At 51.6% G+C, this 19,950-nt stretch overlaps 3 protein-coding genes across 3 annotated transcripts in view; all 3 read left to right on the forward strand.

Annotated features, from left to right (window-relative positions):
- Positions 1-2,080, forward strand: part of LOC144670470 (mitogen-activated protein kinase kinase kinase 11-like) — a 45,380-nt gene extending 43,300 nt beyond the window's left edge. Inside the window, exon 10 of the mRNA XM_078532966.1 lies at positions 827-2,080. Within this exon, the coding sequence (XP_078389092.1) occupies positions 827-1,398 (572 nt within the window). The 3' untranslated portion in view covers positions 1,399-2,080. The remainder of the gene's footprint in view (positions 1-826) is intronic.
- The window catches only part of LOC144670193 (putative RNA-binding protein EIF1AD), a 333,511-nt gene that overhangs the window by 98,812 nt on the left and 214,749 nt on the right, over positions 1-19,950 (forward strand). The gene's annotated exons all lie outside the window — the stretch shown is intronic.
- Positions 9,708-19,337, forward strand: LOC144670201 (potassium channel subfamily K member 1-like). The gene is made up of 3 exons (XM_078532687.1): positions 9,708-10,035; positions 15,632-16,030; positions 18,777-19,337. Exons 1-3 carry the CDS (start codon positions 9,708-9,710, stop codon positions 19,031-19,033), a joined length of 984 nt encoding a protein of 327 aa, XP_078388813.1. The 3' UTR covers positions 19,034-19,337.

Consider the following 19,950-nt stretch of genomic DNA (forward strand, 5'->3'; position numbering starts at 1 on the left):
AACCTCGCCCTCTAGGCTCACACATGGCTGCCAGGCACCGGGGTGGGGTAGTGAAGCCGCCCAACACTCTTTGGGAGGCAGGAACCGGAGCCGGGGTGGGGGACAGGATGGGATATAAATCGGCAATGGGTCAGTCCAAGCCTCATCTCCCTACCTTTCTATTGCAGGGAGAACGAGCAATCAGGAAGACAAATGATACATTAGCTCTTATTACTAAGGGATTGGAGTACAAGAATAAAGAAGTCTTACTACGATCACGCAGGGCACTGGCGAGACCACACCTAGAGTACTGTGCAGCTTTGGTCTCCTTAACTAAGCGAAGGATACACTTGCCCCAGAGGGAGTGTAACAAAGGTTCACTCAACTGGGTTCCTGAGTCGAGCGGACTTTCCTATTGGAGAGATTAAGTAGGCCAGGCCTATATCCCATGGAGTTTCGAAGAATGAGAAATTATCTCGTTGAAAGGGGCTTAACAGGCTAGATAAGAGACTGTTCCGCCCCCCCACCCCGCCCCTTGGCTGGAGACTCTAGAACATGGGGGCGTAGTCTCAGGATAACGGGGTCAGCCATTTTGGATGGAGACGAGGATAAATTTCTTCGCTCCGAGGGTAGTGAATCTTTGGAATTCTCTACCTCAGAGAGCTGTGGACTCTCCGTCGTTGAGTGTGTTCAAGACTGAGATCGATGGATTTTTTTTGACATTTAAGGGACAGGGCGGGATGGTAGAATTGAGGTCAAAGGTCAGCCGTGATCATACTGAGTGGGGCAGCAGGCTCGAGGCGGCCGAGTGGGCTCCCATTTCTAACGTTCCCTCCGTTCCTTTCAGGAAACCCTTTCGCTTCCGGGACCGCGCAGGATCGGGACGGCGCCGGATTTCCACCCGCCTCCGACCACCCCCACCGGAGGCCCTGGCTCCGGGCGGAGCATCCCAAGACCAGCGCCCTCCCCAGGCCTCGGCCCTCCCGGACACGAGCCAGGATCGACCCCTGGAGCTTCGTCTCTGCTGGCACGTGCGACCCGGGCCGGACTGCGGGCAGCCCGCCGCTCACCTCCCCCGACCCCTTCAGCACCCCGGGGCTGCGGGCACGCCCCCACCCGACGAACCCCTTCGCCGGCCCCCTCCCGAGGGCGGCGCCCTCGACCCGGCTGTGCCCCCCGGGGCCCTACAACCCCTTCGCCACCCCCGGAGACGCAGCCGCCTTCTGCCCGTTCCCGCCCCCCACCTCCGACCCCTTCAGCACCGCAGTGGAAAGAGCCGGTTTCTCGAGCTGCCCGCCTTCCGGACTGACCTCTGACCCCTCCGCCGAGCAGCTGCCGTCGCCGCGGGCCAAAGACGAGAGCCTGATTGACTTGGACACGGAGATATGGACCAAAATCATCACCACCCCCCCGAGCTAGGACACGCGGGCGGTGTGCGGCAAGTCGATGCTAAGGCGGGTTACTAACTCCTCGTGGCTGTGTTCCTGGAGGATTGACCTTCCGCCTGCAACCGCCCCACCTGGTCGAAAAGCCATTTTATACCAAAACAGTGAAAAGAAAGTCAAATCACCTACTTATTTTACGACTGCGCCCTCCTCTCCCTTCACCGCCCAGGATTTTACCTCCACGAGTGGTTCCCTTCGCAGCCCGGTGCTGGAGGTCGATTTTTTTTCGTTCCTGTAGACCCCTGGGGGGCGATCCTGAACGGCTGGCAACGTTATGTATCATCGTCCACGCCAACCGAGCTGCGAGGGCGGGGAGGGGAGAAGCGAGAATGGTGAACAGCGGGTGGGGACCGACGCCTCGCTGAATTCAGCCGCTGACCAGAAGAGGCTCCTACCCGCGTGAACTCTGTGACTGTAAACGTGCGACGACTGCTGAGGAGGCAGAAGGGGTGGGCCCCTCGCCTGCCGTGTGGCCCGTGTCGCCCCGCGTGACCCTTTTCGGCGAAGGGCGCTCGGGGTCAAACAGGGGCACGCAGACTTACTGAGCTGGCCCTGTCTGAGCATATTGCCATTTTGTAGGGAAAAGAAAGTTTTTAAAAGAGGTTAAAAAAAAAATTATTATTATTATTATTATTAATAAATAAAACCTTCCAATATCTCTACGGGTGTCTGTATCGTAGATCATAAAGCGCGCATCAGGTTGGGGGTTAGGCAGGGAGCGGGCAGCTAATCTCAATCCTCTCTCTCTCAGGGAGATATCTGTACAATAACTGGTGGCTCTCATTCCCTCTCTCTCTCAGGGAGATATCTGTACACTGACTGGTGGCTCTCAGTCCCCTCTCTCTCAGGGAGATATCTGTACACTGACTGGTGTCTCTCAGTCCCCCTCTCTCTCACAGGGAGATATCTGTACACTGACTGGTATCTCTCAGTCCCTCTCTCTCTCAGAGAGATATCTGTAGAATGACTGGTGTCTCTCAGTCCCCTCTCTCTCTCAGGGAGATATCTGTAGAATGACTGGTGTCTCTCAGTCCCCTCTCTCTCTCAGGGAGATATCTGTAGAATGACTGGTGTCTCTCAGTCCCCCTCTCTCAGGGAGATATCTGTAGAATGACTGGTGTCTCTCAGTCCCCTCTCTCTCTCAGGGAGATATCTGTACACTGACTGGTGTTCCTCAGTCCCTCTGTCTCTCAGGGAGATATCTGTACACTGACTGGTGTTCCTCAGTCCCTCTCTTTCAGGGAGATATCTGTACACTGACAGGTATCCTTCAGTCCCTCTCTCTCTCAGGGAGATATCTGTACACTGACTGGTGTCTCTCAGTCCCTCTCTTTCAGGGGGATATCTGTAGAATGACTGGTGTCTCTCAGTCCTCTCTCTTCAGGGAGATATCTGTATACTGGTTATCCTCAGTCCCTCTCTCTCTCAGGGAGATATCTGTATACTGACTGGTGTCTCTCAGTCCCCTCTCTCTCTCAGGGAGATATCTGTACACTGACTGGTGTCTCTCAGTCCCTCTCTCTCAGGGAGATATCTGTACACTGACTGGTGTCCCTCAGTCCCTCTCTTTCACAAGGAGATATCTGTACACTGACTGGTGTCTCGGCCCTGCTCTCTCTCCAGGAGATATCTGTACATTGACTGGTGTGTCTCAGGCCCCTCTTAGTCCCCTCTCTCACAGGGAGATATCTGTACACTGACTGGTGTCTCTCAGGGAGATATCTGTACACTGACTGGTGTCTCTCAGTCCCTCTCTCTCAGGGCGATATCTGTACACTGACTGGTGTCTCTCAGTCTCTCTCTCGCAGGGAGACATCTGTACATTGACTGGTGTCTCTCGGCCCCTCTCTCTCTAGGAGATATCTGTAATTGACTGGTGTATCTCAGGCCCCTCTCTCACAGGGAGATATCTGTACACTGACTGGTGTCACTCACTCCCTCTCAGGGAGATATCAGTACAATGACTGGTGTCTCTCATTTCCTTTCTCAGGGATATTGTGGGTTCAGACTGGTGTGTGTGCGCACATAGGGAATTGTGTGTGTGTGTGTTGGTGTGAGATACATACAGTGTACATTTGCATGAATGTGACTGTGTACACCCCTGTATGCCTATTAGTGAATGTGGGAGCAGGATCTGATACTTCCTCCGAATCGAATACCCTATTAACAGTCCCGGGATGGAGTTGCTGCTCATGAACAGGTAGGTAGCTGGGATAACATAGGGAAATGTTCCACCCTTGGAGGGAGAAATGAAGGGAGAGAGGCTGGGAGGATAGTAAGTGACATCAGGGGATGAAGCAAGACTGTCTCTAAACACAGAGAAAACCACAGTGACAAAGCTGTATCTGTTCATCATCCAATTACTTTTTTGAAAAAGTGCATGTGTTTCAGGGGCAGAGATTGAGATTTACTGCAATTTCTATGTTGCAATCGCAGCAGATTGCCAGACAGAGGTTAATTATCATGTGCATAGAAACTGATGCTTTGGCCCTGGTAAACGTACATGGCCATAGCACACCTTACATCTCTGATCACATGTTTTCGGCAGTACTGGTTTCCTGTGACTGTCCAACCCAAACTGTAACAAAGCAAAACACTGCAGATGCTGGAAATCTGAGAGGATAATGGAAATGCTCAGCAGGTCAGTTGCTTCTGTTGGATGAGAAAACCCGGGTTAAAGTTTCAGGTCAATAACCTTTCATCGGAACTGCTGGACAGCATCCGTCCCTGGAGTGTTTGATGGGGTCAACGTAGAGGGAGCTTTACTCTGTATCTAACCCCGTGCTGTACCTGTCCTGGGAGTGTTTGATGGGGACAGTGTAAAGGGAGCTTTACTCTGTATCTAACCCGGGGCTGTACCTGTCCTGGGAGTGTTTGATGGGGACAGTGTAGAGGGAGCTTTACTCTGTATCTAACCCGGGGCTGTACCTGTCCTGGGAGTGTTTGATGGGGACAGTGTAAAGGGAGCTTTACTCTGTATCTAACCCCGTGCTGTACCTGTTCTGGGAGTGTTTGATGGGGACGGTGTAGAGGGAGCTTTACTCTATCTAACCCCGGGCTGTACCTGCCCTGGGAGTGTTTGATGGGGACGGTGTAGAGGGAGCTTTACTCTGTATCTAACCCCGTGCTGTACCTGTCCTGGGAGTGTTTGATGGCGACAGTGTAGATGGAGCTTTACTCTGTATCTAACCCCGTGCTGTATCTGCCCTGGGAGTGTTTGATGGCGACAGTGTAGAGGGAGCTTTACTCTGTATCTAACCCCGTGCTGTACCTGCCCTGGGAGTGTTTGATGGGGACAGTGTAGAGGGAGCTTTACTCTGTATCTAACCCCGTGCTGTACCTGTCCTGGGAGTGTTTGATGGGGACAGTGTAGAGGGAGCTTTACTCTGTATCTAACTCTGTGCTGTACCTGTCCTGGGAGTGTTTGATGGGGACAGTGTAGAGGGAGCTTTATTCCGTATCTAACCCATTCTGTAGAGAGCATTACTCTAAAGAATTAAAAAGTAAATTAAATCAGTCATTGACTGGTGTTACTGGTCTGAGCTTGAGCATCTAGCTGTTTCCCAAAAAGGGTAGCTTGATATTTATAAGCAGCCGCTAGTTTACAAAACGTCCCTCAGTGATTAATGTCTAAATGACCACAAGGTGCATAGATTCTGACTCCTGCCTCCCGCCCGTTATTGCAGGGAACATCTCATGAGTCACCTCGAAGGGGCATGTGAGGTCAAACACGTTTCCATCTTAGCTGTGCACTGCAACTGTGAGCAATGGTGCAGCAGGTCAGCCAATTTTCATTCCAACATTCCTAACGGTAACAACTACGCCATCCAGGGACTCAACCATCGCACTGCTGCGCCAATCACTCCTGTGAGAATGAAGGATTTGCATTGGTATAGCCCCTTTCATCACCTTCAGAGTTCCCAAAGTACTCTCTGAGGTGCAGCCACTGCTGTGCTGTAGGCAACATGACAGTCAGGATGTGCACAGCAAGCTCCCACCAATAGCAAAGTGTCAATCAGCAGATCATCTGTTTTCATGATGTTGTTTTGAGGGATAAATATTGGCCTCAGGACAGTGGGGAGAACTGGGGAGATTGCAACCAGCTCGGTTTAACAGCTCACCCAAAAGACAGCGCCTCTGAGAGTGCTGCACTCCCTCAGAACTGGCACTGGGCGTGTCGGCCTTGGTTTTGCACTGAAGTCTCGGGTGTAGGACACGAGCCCACAGCTTTCTACCTCGGAGGTGAAGGTGCCACCTGGTGACTCAGGATGTGAGGAGTTGCCACCACTTGGGGAAATGGTTCACCCAATCCTTTATGTGCGCTGATCTTTTGGGTACGGAAGTTGTAACCTTACCTGGAACGAAGGTGCCCAACAAAGGAACACACATGTGAGGCAGGTGATGGCATAGTGGTATTGTTGCTGGGTAATGCTCTGGGGACCCAGGTTCAAATCCCACCACGGCAGATGGTGGAACTTGAATTCAATAAAAATCTGGAATTAAAAGTCTAATCACAGAATCACACAGTGCAGAAGAGGCCCTTCGGCCCATCGAGTCTGCACCGACACGTGAGAAACACCTGACCTACCTACCTAGCTAACCCCATTTACCAGCACTTGGCCCATAGCCTTGAATGTTATGATGTGCCAAGTGCTCATCCAGGTATTTTTTAAAGGATGTGAGGCAACCCATCTCCACCACCCTCCCAGGCAGTGCATTCCAAACCGTCACCACCCTCTGGGTAAAAAAGTTTTTCCTCACATCCCCCCTAAACCTCCTGCCCCTCACCTTGAACTTATGTCCCCTTGTGACTGACCCTTCAACTAAGGGGAACAGCTGCTCCCTATCCACCCTATCCATGCCCCTCATAATCTTGTACACCTCGATCAGGTCGTCCCTCAGTCTTCACTGCTCCAACGAAAACAACCCAAGTCTATCCAACCTCTCTTCATAACTTAAATGTTTCATTCCAGGCAACATCCTGGTGAATCTCCTCTGCACCCTCTCCAGGGCAATCACATCCTTCCTATAATGTGGCGACCAGAACTGCCCGCAGTACTCCAGCTGTGGCCTCACCAAGGTTCTATACAACTCCAACATGACCTCCCTACTTTTGTAATCTATGCCTCGATTGATAAAGGCAAGTGTCCCATATGCCTTTTTCACCACCCCACTAACATGCCCCTCCGCCTTCAGAGATCTATGGACACACACGCCAAGGTCCCTTTCTTCCTCAGAACCTCCTAGTATCATGCCGTTCATTGAATACTTCCTTGTCAAATTACTCCTTCCAAAGTGTATCACCTCACACTTTTCAGGGTTAAATTCCATCTGCCCATTTGACCATCCTGTCTATATCTTCCAGTAGCCCAAGACACTCAACGTCACTATTAACCACCCGGCCAATTTTTGTGTCATCCGCAAACTTACTAATCCTACCCCCCGCACAGTCATCTATGTAATGATGACCATGAAACCACTGTCGATTGTTGTAAAAACCTACCTGGTTCACTAATGTCCTTTAGGGAAGGAAATCTGCCGTCCTTACCTGGGCTGGTCTACATGTGACTCCAGACCTACAGCAATGGGGTCAACCCTTAAATGCCCTTTGAACTAGGGATGGGTAATAAATGTTGGCCTGGCCAGTGACGCCTGCATCCCATGAATGAATGAGGAATAAAAAAACAGCCCCTTTAAGAGGTTTCTGACCTGCTAGTTGCTTTTCTGTAATGGAGTGGCCAGTCACAGACCCTCTTGACCCTGACACTTGGCCTCTTAAACCCAGTGTTAATTTCATAAGCCAAAATTGTTTTAATGAGCTTTATAAACCCTTCCCCCAGTGGTAAAAGAGGGAACTGCAGGTAAGCGGTTGCCAACACCTCCCAGGATCGCTTTGGTCTTCCACCAACCGTGGCCTGAAGGCCGTGGCAACAACGTGGATGCAGACAGTGCAGTCCTCGGGATGAGCTTCCTGATCTCGCACTCGGCCGAGACCCAACGATGTCGGCACCACCTCGGTTCAGAAGGTGTCCAGCCTGACCTGGTGGGGTGGGGGGAGAGTTCTGCTTGCCCTGCTTGCCTTGCCAAAGGCCTAGGTAAGGTCGCCAACTCTGCTGGAGTGCATTCCTGGCGGGTTCAGCTGATGAACTTGGCCTTCCAGGGTGGATGTAGACAAGATGTTTCCCCTGGCTGGTGAGTCCAGAACCAGGGGACATAATCTCAGAATAAGGGGCGGGCCATGAGGAGGAATTCCTTCACTCGAAGGTGATGAATTGCTGGAATTCTGTACCTCAAGCTCAGTTCAAGACAGAAATCAACAGGTTTCAGGAGGCTAATGACATCAAGGGATATGGAGATAGCAAAGGGAAGATACATAAGAAATAGGAACAGGAGTAGACCATTCGGCCCCTCGAGCCTGCTCCGCCATTCAATAAGATCGTGGCTGAACTCCTTGTGTTTCGATTTCCACATTTCCATCTACCCCCGATAACCTTTGATTCCCTTGTCTAACAAGAATCGATCTACCTCCACCTTAAAAATATTCAGTGATCCCGCCTCCATCGCCTTCTGAGGCAGAGAGTTCCAAAGTCGCACCACCCTCTGAGAGAAAAAAATTTCTCCTCATCTCTGTCCCTAAAAGGGCTACCCCCTAATTTTAAAACAGTGACTCCTTCATCCTGGACTCACCCACAAGAGGAGGTGATCCTAGGAGGTGTTGGCAACCGCTTACCTGCAGTTCCCACTTTTACCACTGGGGGAAGGGTTTATAAAGCTCATTAAAACGCACCACGTCCACCTTGTCAAGGCCGCTCAGGATCTTATATACTTCAATCAAGTCACCCCTCACTCTTCTCAACTCCAGTGGAAGCAAGCCCAGTCTGTAGATGATCAGCCATGATCTAATCGAATGGAGCTGCAGGCACGATGGGCCGAATGGCCAACTGCTGTTCCTATGTACCCATCCCAGCCCCTCAGCATCTTGCGCACCACCATAACTAAACACGGTGTAGAAGGAGTTGATAGGCAGGCACAGCAGCAAGCAATTCGGAAAGCAAATGGCATGTTCACTTTTAGTACAAGGGAATTGGAATAGAAGAGTAAAGGAATCTTACTGCGATTGTACACAGCATTGGTGAGGTCGCACTTGGAGGTAGTGTGTGCTGTTTGGGTCTTAACGAAGGAAGGGTGTGCTTACCCTAGAGGGAGTGTAACAACTGTATCCTAGACTGGTTCCTGGGATTTGAGTAGACTGGACCTACATTCTCTGCAGTTTAGAAGAATGATTGGCGATTTCATTGAAACACCAAATCCTTAAAGGGCTTGGTGGGATAGATGCTGGGAAAAAAGTGTTTCCCCCTGGCTGTGGAATCTTAGACCACGGTGGGGATGGGGGTGGGGGAGAGGGGGTCACAGTCTCAGGATAAGGGGGGTGGGGGGGGTCGGTCATTTCAAAGCGCGACGAGGGGAAATTTCTCCAGCCCAGACAGTTGTGGATGCTCCGCGGTTGAATAGTTTCAGGGCTGAGACTGCAAGACGTGGTGGGTAGTTAAGGGATAGGGCAGGCAAGTTGGCTAGAAGATCAGTCGCCACCTGATGGAATGGGGAGGCAGGCTCAGGGGACTGGGTGGCCTACTCCTGCTCCTCATTGGTGTGGAGTTATGGGTGCAGATCAGCCATGGGGTGGGGTGGGGTGGGGGCATTGGATGGTAGCACAGGCCGAGTGGTCTCCTCCTGCTGCAGTAGAAGAACTAAAATGAGGAGGAGGAGGAGGAGAGAGAAAAAAACAACTTAATGAGCAGAAAAATCATAGCAGTGTTTCCAGGAGGTGAATCTTTTAAGTTCCTGCACCATGCAGGGGAATTGTGTGGAAGGTGCGGAGTGTAGCTTTATACCTGGCTCCACATGTCTCTTGTCCAGGGCTAGACCACAGTTGTCCCCCACACCCCCATCATGTATTTGAACTTGTCCCTTTGTGACATTCCTCAGAGACACAGAGAACTTTGTGTTGGGGGGGGGGGGGTGAAAAAAAAAACTTTTTTGTTAACAGTAAGAAACTTTTTGCCAAAGTTGTGACAGAACTTTTTTTTTTGTCATTTCACCCCCTCCCCCCCCCCTCCCCCCCAACACTTATGGTTGGTGAGGGGCACCCGGGAGATGGGGCTAATCGTCGACCACAGCTCCTTACCAGTTCTCTACATGGGGTTTCAGCCTAGATTTCGTGGCCAGTCCACTTGGACTAGAAGGAAGAGGTCTGGACTGTGAGAGAGTTCCCCCTCCCCAGTCATGGTGGAGCTCTCGCTGCGTTGCGGCAGCAATAGCTATTTCTGGAAGCTGGCGGCTTGTTTTGTGGTTTACGTCCTCTTCGGCACTGTCGTTTTCTCCGCTATCGAGCTGCCCTGGGAAATAAAGATGAGGGAGGAGCTGGAAGCCGTGAAGTCCAGGTTTCTGAGGGGGCACGGCTGCCTGGTGGAGGTGGAGCTGGACGCCTTCCTGCGCGCGGTGCTGGATGCCAGTGATTACAGTGTCTTCGCCTTGAGAAATGCTTCTGATGATCAGAACTGGGACCTGCCCTCCTCTCTGTTCTTTGTCAGCACAGTGCTTACCACCACTGGTAAAGGATAGTGTCCCTCTGCCAGCACCTCCTCTTTCTCACTCCCCTCTCTCTCTCTCTCTCTCTGCCCTTCAGTCCCCCATTTCTCGTCGCCTTCTCGCTCCCTCTCTCTTTCACCCCTTCTCTCCCTCTCTGTCCCCTCTTTTTTCATCCTCTCTCTCTACCCCATTGCAGTCCCCTCTCTCACCCCTTCTCTCTCACTTTCTGCCCTGTCTCAGTCTCCTCTCTTTCATCCCTCCTCTCTCTCTGTTCTGTCTCAGTCTCCTCTCTTTCACCCCTTCTCTCTCTGCCCTGTCTCAGTCTCCTCTCTCTTTCACCCCTTCTCTCTCTCTCTCTCTGCCCTGTCTCAGTCTCCTCTCTCTTTCACCCCCTTCTCTCTCTCTCTCTCTGCCCTGTCTCAGTCTCCTCTCTCTCTCACCCCTTCTCTCTCTCTGCCCTGTCTCAGTCTCCTCTCTCTCTCACCACTTCTCTCTCTCTCTGCCCTATCTCAGTCTCCTCTCTCCCTCACCCCTTCTCTCTCTCTCTCTCTGCCCTGTCTCAGTCTCCTCTCTCTCTCACCCTTTCTCTCTCTCTGCCCTGTCTCAGTCTCCTCTCTCTTTCACCCCTTCTCTGCCCTGTCTCAGTCTCCTCTCTCTTTTACCCCTTCTCTCTCTCTCTGCCCTGTCTGTCTCCTCTCTCTCTCACCCCTTCTCTCTCTCTCTGCCCTGTCTGTCTCCTCTCTCTTTCACCCCTTCTCTCTCTCTCTTTGCCCTGTCTCAGTCTCCTCTCTCTTTCACCCCTTCTCTCTCTCTCTGCCCTGTTTCAGTCTCCTCTCTCTTTCACCCCTTCTCTCTCTCTCTGCCCTGTTTCAGTCTCCTCTCTCTTTCACCCCTTCTCTCTCTGCCCTCTCTCAGTCTCCTCTCTCTTTCACCCCCTTCTCTCTCTCTCTCTCTGCCCTGTCTCAGTCTCCTCTCTCTTTCATCCCCTTCTCTCTCTCTGCCCTGTCTCAGTCTCCTCTCTCTCTCACCCCTTCTCTCTCTCTCTCTGCCCTGTCTCAGTCTCCTCTCTCTCTCTGCCCTGTCTCAGTCTCCTCTCTCTTTCACCCCTTCTCTCTCTGCCCTGTCTCAGTCTCCTCTCTCTTTCACCCCTTCTCTCTCTCTCTCTGCCCTGTCTCAGTCTCCTCTCTCTTTCACCCCCTTCTCTCTCTCTCTCTGCCCTGTCTCAGTCTCCTCTCTCTTTCATCCCCTTCTCTCTCTCTCTCTCTGCCCTGTCTCAGTCTCCTCTCTCTCTCACCCCTTCTCTCTGCCCTGTCTCAGTCTCCTCTCTCTCACCCCTTCTCTCTCTCTCTGTACTGTCTCAGTCTCCTCTCTCTCTCACCCCTTCTCTCTCTCTCTGCCCTGTCTCAGTCTCCTCTCTCTTTCACCCCTTCTCTCTCTGCCCTGTCTCAGTCTCCTCTCTCTCTCACCCCTTCTCTCTCTCTCTGCCCTGTCTCAGTCTCCTCTCTCTTTCACCCCTTCTCTCTCTCCCTCTGCCCTGTCTCAGTCTCTTTCACCCCTTCTCTCTCTCTCCGTCCCCTCTCTCTCTTTGCCCCCCTCTCAGTCCCCATCTCTTTCACCCCTTCTCCTTCTGCCCTCTCTTTCATCCCTTCCCTCTCTCTGTCCCCCCTATTCCCCTCTCTTTTTCACCCCTTCTCTCCCTCTCTGCCCCCTCTTTTTTCATCCTGTTTCCTCTCTGCCTTTATCAGTCCCCTTTCTCTCTTTTTCGCCCCTTCTCTCTCTCTCTCTGCCCTCTTTTTCTCATCCTCCCTTCTCTCTGCCCTCCCTCTCTTTTTCACCCCTTCTCTCTCACTCCTTCTCTCTCATCCCTCTCTGTCCCCTTTCCTTCTCTTTCACCGCTTCTTTCTCCTCTTTATCACCTCTTCTCTCTCTGCCCTCATCCTGTTCCTCATCCCTTCTCTCTCATCCTCTCTCGCCCACCCGCTCTCTCACCTCTTTCTCACCACTCCCTCTTTCACTCACCCCTCCCCATCATGCCCCCTTACACCCCTCCTTCATCCTACTATCTCTTACCCATCTCCTCTGTCACCTCTCTCTGCCTTCTGTCTCTCTCTCTCACCCCACCCTTTTAATCATTGCTGGGATCTGGGTGTCACTGGCTAGGCCAGCATTTGTTGCCCATCCCTAATTGGCCTTGAGAAGGTGGTGGTGAGCTGCCTTCTTGAGCCACTGCAGTCCATGTGGTGTAGGTACATCCACAGTGCTGTTAGGGAGGGAGTTCTGGGATTTTGACCCAGCAACAGTGAAGGAACGGCCGATATCTTTCCAAGTCAGGATGGTGAGTGGTTTGAGGGGAACTTGCAGGTGGTGGTGTTCCCATGCGTCTGCTGCCCTTGTCCTTCTAGGTGGTAGTGGTCGCAGGTTTGGAAGGTGCTGTTGAAAAAGACTTTCTCTTTCGTCCCCAGCTCCCTCTCTCTCTCTCACACCCCTCTTTCTCTTACCCTCTATATCCCTTCCCAACTTAGGAAACATCTTCTCCATCCGTGGCATTTCTTGACATGAAGGATTGATTAATCCTTGGTCTTGCCTTATCTCAGTTTGTTCTGATTCAGCAGATAATGAGTTCAACTTTTGCACAGTGTGTTGATACCAGGGCCGAGCGACTTCAGTTCATGTGGAGAGACAGGAGAAGCTGGGATTGTTCTCCTTAGAGCAGAGAAGGTTAAGGGGGAGATTAAATGGAGGTGTTTAAAATCAGGAGGGGGTTTGGACAGAGTAAATAAGGAGAAACTGTTTCCAGTGGGCAGGAGGGTCGGTAACCAGAGGGGGACACAGATTGAGGAGAATCGGGAAAAGAGCCAGAGGGGGAGATGAGGAGAATGTTTTTTTTTTACACAGCGAGTTGTTGTGATCTGGAAGGCGCTGCCTGAAAGGGCGGTGGAAGCAGATTCAATAGGAACTTTCAAAAGGGAACTGGATAAATACTCGAAAGGGAGAAATTTGCAGGACTATGGGGGGGGAGAGAGCAGGGGCGGGAATGGGACCAATTGGATAGATCTTTCAAAAGACCCAGCAAGGGGGTGATGGGCCAAGTGGCTTCCTCCTGGGCTGTATAATTCTATGAGTGCTCATAGTCCTCCGAAATGATATATTGGCCTTGTACGGGATACAGTAGGGAGGTTTTGTGGCACAGTGGTTAGCGTCCCTGCCTCTGAGCCAGCGGCACCAAGTTCAAGTCCCACTTCAGGACTCAAAGGCCACGGAAGGTGGGTATGTAACGCGGCTAAAACAGGTTGAGTATCAACTTGTAAATCCCTCGGTAAGAGCAGGTGAGATTCCTGGTCAACCAGGTGATGGAAAGAATTTGGAGCAGGAGTAGGCCATTCAGCCCCTCGAGCCTGTTCTGCCACTCAATAAGATCATGGGCTAATCTGATTCTAACCTCAACTCCGCATTCCTGCCCGCTCCCAATAACCTCGTTTATCAAGAATTTATGTAGCTCTGCCTTAAAAATGTTCAAAGACTCTGCTTCCACTGCCTTTTAAGAAAGAGTTCCAAAGACTCTCGACCTCCGAGAGAAAAGAAATTCTCCTCATCTCTGTCTTAAATGGGCGACCCCTTATTTTTAAACAGTGACCCCTAGTTCTAGGTTCCCCCACAAGGGGAACCATCCTTTCCACATCCACCCCCATTCAAGGTGGTGCAGTGACATTACTACTGGATTGCTAATCCAGAGAGACCCAGGGTGGTGCTCTGGAGACCTAGGTTAGAATCCCACCACAGCAGATGGTGTAATTTGAATTCAATAAAAAATCTGGAATTATAAGTCTAATGATGAAACCATTGCCAATTGTCGTAAAAACTCCTCTGGTTCACTAATGCCCTTTAGGGAAGGAAATCTTCCATCCATACCTGGTCTGGCCTACACATGACAGCAGACCCACAGCAATGTGGTTGGCTCTTAAATGCCCTATAAACAAGGGCAGTTAGGGATGGGCAATAAATGCTGGCCTAGCCAGTGATGCCCACATCCCAAGAACGAATATTAAAAAAAAAGACCACTCAGGAGCTTATACGTTTCAATCGAGCCACCTCTTACTTTTCTAAACTCCAGCGGATACAAGCCTAACCTGTCCAACCTTTCCTCATAAGACAGTCACTATGCATAGCTCCGCACTACAACATGCGTTTAAATGTGAATGTTGCCATATCAACTCGGACTCCTTGTGGGGGTGGGGTCGTGGCGGGGAGATGTTGGCTGGATGGCTGGTTTGGATCAGATTGATGCCAACAGCAATGGTGTTCGATCCTCCTTCCAACCGGGGTGGATTTTGGGACCTGCTTCCTTGCCCTGATTGTGGTGGAGGTGCTGGCGCTGTGGGTCAGACCAACCTTCAGACAGACGTGGGTACAGTATAGATTCCCCAGAATAGTACCAGGGCTAAATTATGAGGACAGGTTGCACAAACTTGGCTTGTATTCTGTTGAGTCTAGGAGATTAAGGGGTGATCTAATTGAAGGGTTTAAGATGATTGAAGGAGGTGATAAGTAGAGAGAAAGTATTTCCTCTCATGTGGTGGGGGTGGGGGGGAGCGTAATCTTAAAATTCGAGCCAGGCTATTCAGGGATGATGTTAGGAAGCACTTCCTCACACAAAGGGGAGCAGAAATCTGGAACTCTCTTCCCCCCACCGCCCAAACAGGCGCTGTCAAGACTGAGGGGTCAACTGGAAATTTCAAAACAGAGGTTGATAGATTTTTGTTGGGTAAGGGGGTTAAGGTAGGAAGTTGGAGTTAGGATGCAGATCAGCTGTGATTTAACTGAATGGAGGAGCAGGCTTGAGGGGCTGAGTAGCTCCTGATTGGATACCGAAGACTAACGCCACTCCCCAACCCCACACCTGCACCCCCTGGTGTCCCGACCAAAATGTATCCTCAACCAACATCGCGAAGTGGAGATGTCTTGCGGATGTTAATAAAGGAGCTTGATAATGTAGGTATAGAGAGCTTCTGTCCACTTGTTAGGGAGGTGAAAACTAAGGGCCACAAATATAAGGTAACTACTATTAAATCCAAGTGAGAATTCAGGGGAAACCTCTTTATCCAGAGAGTGGGGAGAATGTGGAACTCGCTACCGCAGGGAGCGGTCGAGGTGAATAGTATCGATACATTTAAGGGAGAAGCTGGATAAGCACATGAGGGAGAAAGGAATAGAAGGATGTGGTGATGGGGGGGGGATGAAGAGGGGGTGGGAGGAGCCTCATGTGGAGCATATACACCAACACGGAGCAGGTGGGCCGAATGGCCTGTTTCTGTGCCCGTAAATTAATCCCGCTTTTGGTTATAGGACCTTGTTGAGGGTTGATTGAGTGGCGTGTTTCCAATATTACTTGAGAAGGAAATATCTGCAGAGTTGTGGGGAAAGAGCAGGGGAGTGGAGCCAATCGGATAGGTCTTTCAGTGGGCCAGCACGGAAACAATGGGATGAATGACCTTACGGTCATGTGTGATTCCAACAGTGACTACCCTTTGACAGCGCTTCACTTGCGTTGAACAACCCGTTCCGAGCTGCCGGAGGTGGGCAAACCCTCCCTAAACTATTATCCTCTGGGTTGTCTCTAGGATATGGACATAGCGTCCCCTTTACCAATGGAGGGAAGGCCTTCTGTATGCTCTACTCTGTGCTGGGGATCCCCATCACCCTCCTGCTCCTCACCAGCCTGGTGCAGCGCCTCATGTTTTATGTGCACTGGGCGCCCATCACCTACATCCACACCCGGTGGGGCCTCTCGTTGCCGCTGGTGGCACGGATTCACGCTCTTGTGATCGGGAGCATCGTGGTCAGCTGTTTCTTCCTGATCCCAGCCGTCGCGATCATGACCATGGAGAAGGACTGGGACTATCTGCAGTCTGTCTATTTCTGCTTCATCTCCTTCAGTACCATCGGCCTTGGGAACTATGTCCTAGGGAAGAACAGCCGACACCCGAACCTTCAGCACCTCTACAAGGTCAGCATCGCATGTGAGTTTCGAAGGGCCATCACATCTCAGGTCTCCGAGGGGAACACCCGCATCTCTTGAGTCAGAAGGGGACGGGCTCGGGTCTGCACTCCATAGACTTCAGCCCATAATCCAGGCTGACACTCACGGTGCCAGTACTGAGGGAACACTGTGCTGTCAGAGGGTCAGTACTGAGGGAGCACTGTGCTGTAAGAGGGTCAGTACTGAGGGAGCACTGTGCTATAAGAGGGTCAGTACTGAGGGAGCACTGTGCTGTAAGAGGGTCAGTACTGAGGGAGTACTGTGTTGCAAGAGGGTCAGTACTGAGGGAGCACTGTGCTGTAAGAGGGTCAGTACTGAGGGAGCACTGTGCTATAAGAGGGTCAGTACTAAGGGAGCACTGTGCTGTCAGAGGGTCAGTACTGAGGGAGCACTGTGCTGTAAGAGGGTCAGTACTGAGGGAGCAGTGTGCTGTCAGAGGGTCAGTACCGAGGGAGTACTGTGTTGCAAGAGGGTCGGTAGTGAGGGAACGCCGTACTGTCGGAGGGTCAGTACTAAGGAAGCGCCGCACTTCAGAGGGTCAGTACTGAGGGGGTGCCGCATTGTTGGAGGGTCACTACTAAAGGAGTGCCGCACTGTTGGAAGGTCAGTGCTGAGGGAGCGCTGCACTGTTGGAAGGTCAGTACTGAGGGAGTGCCGCACTGTCGGAGGGTCAGTACTGAGGGAGCGCCGCACTGTCGGAGGGTAAGTGCTGAGGGAGCGCCGCACTGTCAGAGGGTCAGTACTGAGGGAGCGCCGCACTGTCGGAGGGTCAGTACTGAGGGAGCACTGCACTGTCGGAGGGTCAGTACTGAGGGGGTGCTGCCATGTCAGAGGGTCAGTACTGAGGGGGTGCTGCACTGTTGGAGGGTCAGTACTGAGGGGATGCTGCACTGTCAGAGGTCAGTACTGAGGGGCTGCTGCACTGTCAGAGGGTCACTACTGAGGGAGCGCCGCACTGTTGGAGGGTCAGTACTGAGGGAGCGCCGCACTGTTGGAAGGTCAGTGCTGAGGGAGCGCTGCACTGTCGGAGGGTCAGTGCTGAGGGGCTGCTGCACTGTTGGAGGGTCAGTACTGAGGGGGTGCTGCACTGTCAGAGGGTCAGTACTGAGGGGGTGCTGCACTGTCAGAGGGTCAGTACTGAGGGGGTGCTGCACTGTCAGAGGGTCAGTACTGAGGGGATGCTGCACTGTCAGAGGTCAGTACTGAGGGGGTGCTGCACTGTCAGAGGGTCACTACTGAGCGTCAGTATTGAGGAACCACATCCGTGGTCCATCTGACAAATAAATAGAACCATTAACATGCTCACTTATATACTAAAACTTCTAAGCCTGGGAACTTTCTGTTTAAAGACAGGACTCAGAGTCTCAACCTCTGTTATTCGCCCCTTCCGTTCACAATCCCAAGGAGACAACTATTGCCAGGCAATCTTTGCCGGTTCCCAAAGCGAGGGACCCTCTAACACAGTGGGCGTGAGGCATTTATTATTTGCCGAGACTGGTTAATAAATTGCTTAATGCTTACAGTAACAGCAGAGCACAGATTTTTTTTCACCAGCTCGGTCTCAGTTTATTTTAAAAATTTGACCGAATGCAGTTGAAAGCGTAAGCCTTAGATGTAACTCCTTTTGTGTTTAAATCCCTTCTGTGGAAAGATGGTCACCAGCCCCCGAAACCGGACTGTTTGGAAAGGGCCTAAGATTGGCCTATTTACCTTCTGGGTCAGAGGTGGAGGTTTGTGGGGCATGGACTTAAAAACAAGAAAGAATAGCATTTATGTTGGATTGACCCACATCTCCCAGAAATATTTCAAAGCAGACTGCGGTAATGATTCAGCTGCAGACTGAGTCTTTGTTTAGGCAGAGGTGGCAGTCTCTTCACTGCACAGCAAGATCCCAATCTGAGCATTCTTCAGCTCCCCACTTGGTGTTGGTTGAGACAGGAGTGTTGGCCAAGGTATTGAGAGGAATCTTGGTCCTACTTCCTAGAGAGCTTTACTCTGTATCTAACCCCGTGCTGTACCTGTCTTGGGAGTGTTTGATGGGGACAGTGTGGAGGGAGCTTTACTCTGTATCTAACCCCGTGCTGTACCTGCCCTGGGAGTGTTTGATGGGGGCGGTGTAGAGGGAGCTTTACTCTGTATCTAACCCCGTGCTGTACCTGCCCTGGAAGTGTTTGATGGGGACAGTGTAGAGGGAGCTTTACTATGTATCTACCCCCGTGCTGTACCTACCCTGGGAGTGTTTGATGGGGACAATGTAGAGGGAGCTTTACTCTGTATCTAATCCCGTGCTGTACCTGGCTTGGGAGTGTTTGATGGGGACAGTGTGGAGGGAGCTTTACTCTGTATCTAACCCCGTGCTGTACCTGTCCTGGGAGTGTTTGATGGGGGCGGTGTAGAGGGAGCTTTACTCTGTATCTAACCCCGTGCTGTACCTGCCCTGGAAGTGTTTGATGGGGACAGTGTAGAGGGAGCTTTACTCTGTATCTAATCCCGTGCTGTACCTGTCCTGGGAGTGTTTGATGGGGGCGGTGTAGAGGGAGCTTTACTCTGTATCTAACCCCGTGCTGTACCTGCCCTGGGAGTGTTTGATGGGGGCGGTGTAGAGGGAGCTTTACTCTGTATCTAACCCCGTGCTGTACCTGCCCTGCGAGTGTTTGACGGGGTAGAGGTTGGCACGGTTAATGAGTTCTGATGTTGCCTGACTGTGTGCCTTTGCCTGCATGCAGGTTACATGGTGATTGGCCTGGTCGGTCTGCTGATCGTGCTACAGACCTTCTATGAACTCCAGGAGCTGCAATATTTTATCAAACGTGTTATGGGCCACCCAGACAAGGAGGGCTATCTTTACCTCACCGAACAGGAAGTGGCCATTACTGCCCCGGAGCTGGTCGCTGAAGGCAGCCTCGAAATCGATGAAAAGGGGGCCGGCAATCCTAAGGAAGCTTCACCCGGCGCAGCAGCCAAAGTCTCACCAGAACGATGACGCCCAACCCAGTCCACTGCGCCCGCCCCCCCCACCACCAAATCCAAGCAACACCACGAAAGCTAGCGGACTTCACCATTGCTTCCCTGTCCCCAACTCCTCACAGCCACGGCACAGCCAGCACCTTGCGGCCGAGAGTAGAGTTACGGAGACTCCCAATGGTGCCACATCTGGGGAGAGCGTCCATCAAACCCCCTTTCTCTCCCCTACGAGTCCCCTTACAGTTGTTTTAGTGCGCCTTATGTGGGAATTGCCTATCCCAGATTTCTCAAACTAGAGCCTCTACCTTATTGCATTAAATATTGTGTGAAATTATATATATATATATATATATATAAATAAATAATAAACTTTACCATGGGTTTTTTCAAGGATGCTGCGGTCTCCTCTCCGTTACTGGTAGGACTTTCCCGCATGCATGGGATCCTGTTATACTGAGAGCTGCACCTGTCTTTCTACTGATGTTAATCCAACTCCCTCACTCAGTAATCTCTCTCCCCGCAGCACCCTGTGTTACTGACTGTATCTCTACTGATGTTAATCCAGCTCCCTCACACTGTCACTCAGTAACCCCTCTCCCCCCAGCGCCCTGTGTTACTGACTGTATCTCTACTGATGTTAATCCAGCTCCCTCACACTGTCACTCAGTAACCCCTCTCCCCCCAGCGCCCTGTGTTACTGACTGTATCTCTACTGATGTTAATCCAGCTCCCTCACACTGTCACTCAGTAACCCCTCTCCCCGCAGCACCGTGTTACTGACTGTATCTCTACTGATGTTAATCCAGCTCCCTCACACTGTCACTCAGTAATCCTTCTCCCCGCAGCTCCCTGTGTTACTGACTGTATCTCTACTGATGTTAATCCAACTCCCTCACTCAGTAACCCCTCTCCCCGCAGCACCCTGTGTTACTGACT

The sequence above is a fragment of the Cetorhinus maximus genome, chromosome 31 (assembly GCF_964194155.1).
Source record: "Cetorhinus maximus chromosome 31, sCetMax3.hap1.1, whole genome shotgun sequence".
Lineage (NCBI taxonomy): Eukaryota > Metazoa > Chordata > Chondrichthyes > Lamniformes > Cetorhinidae > Cetorhinus > Cetorhinus maximus.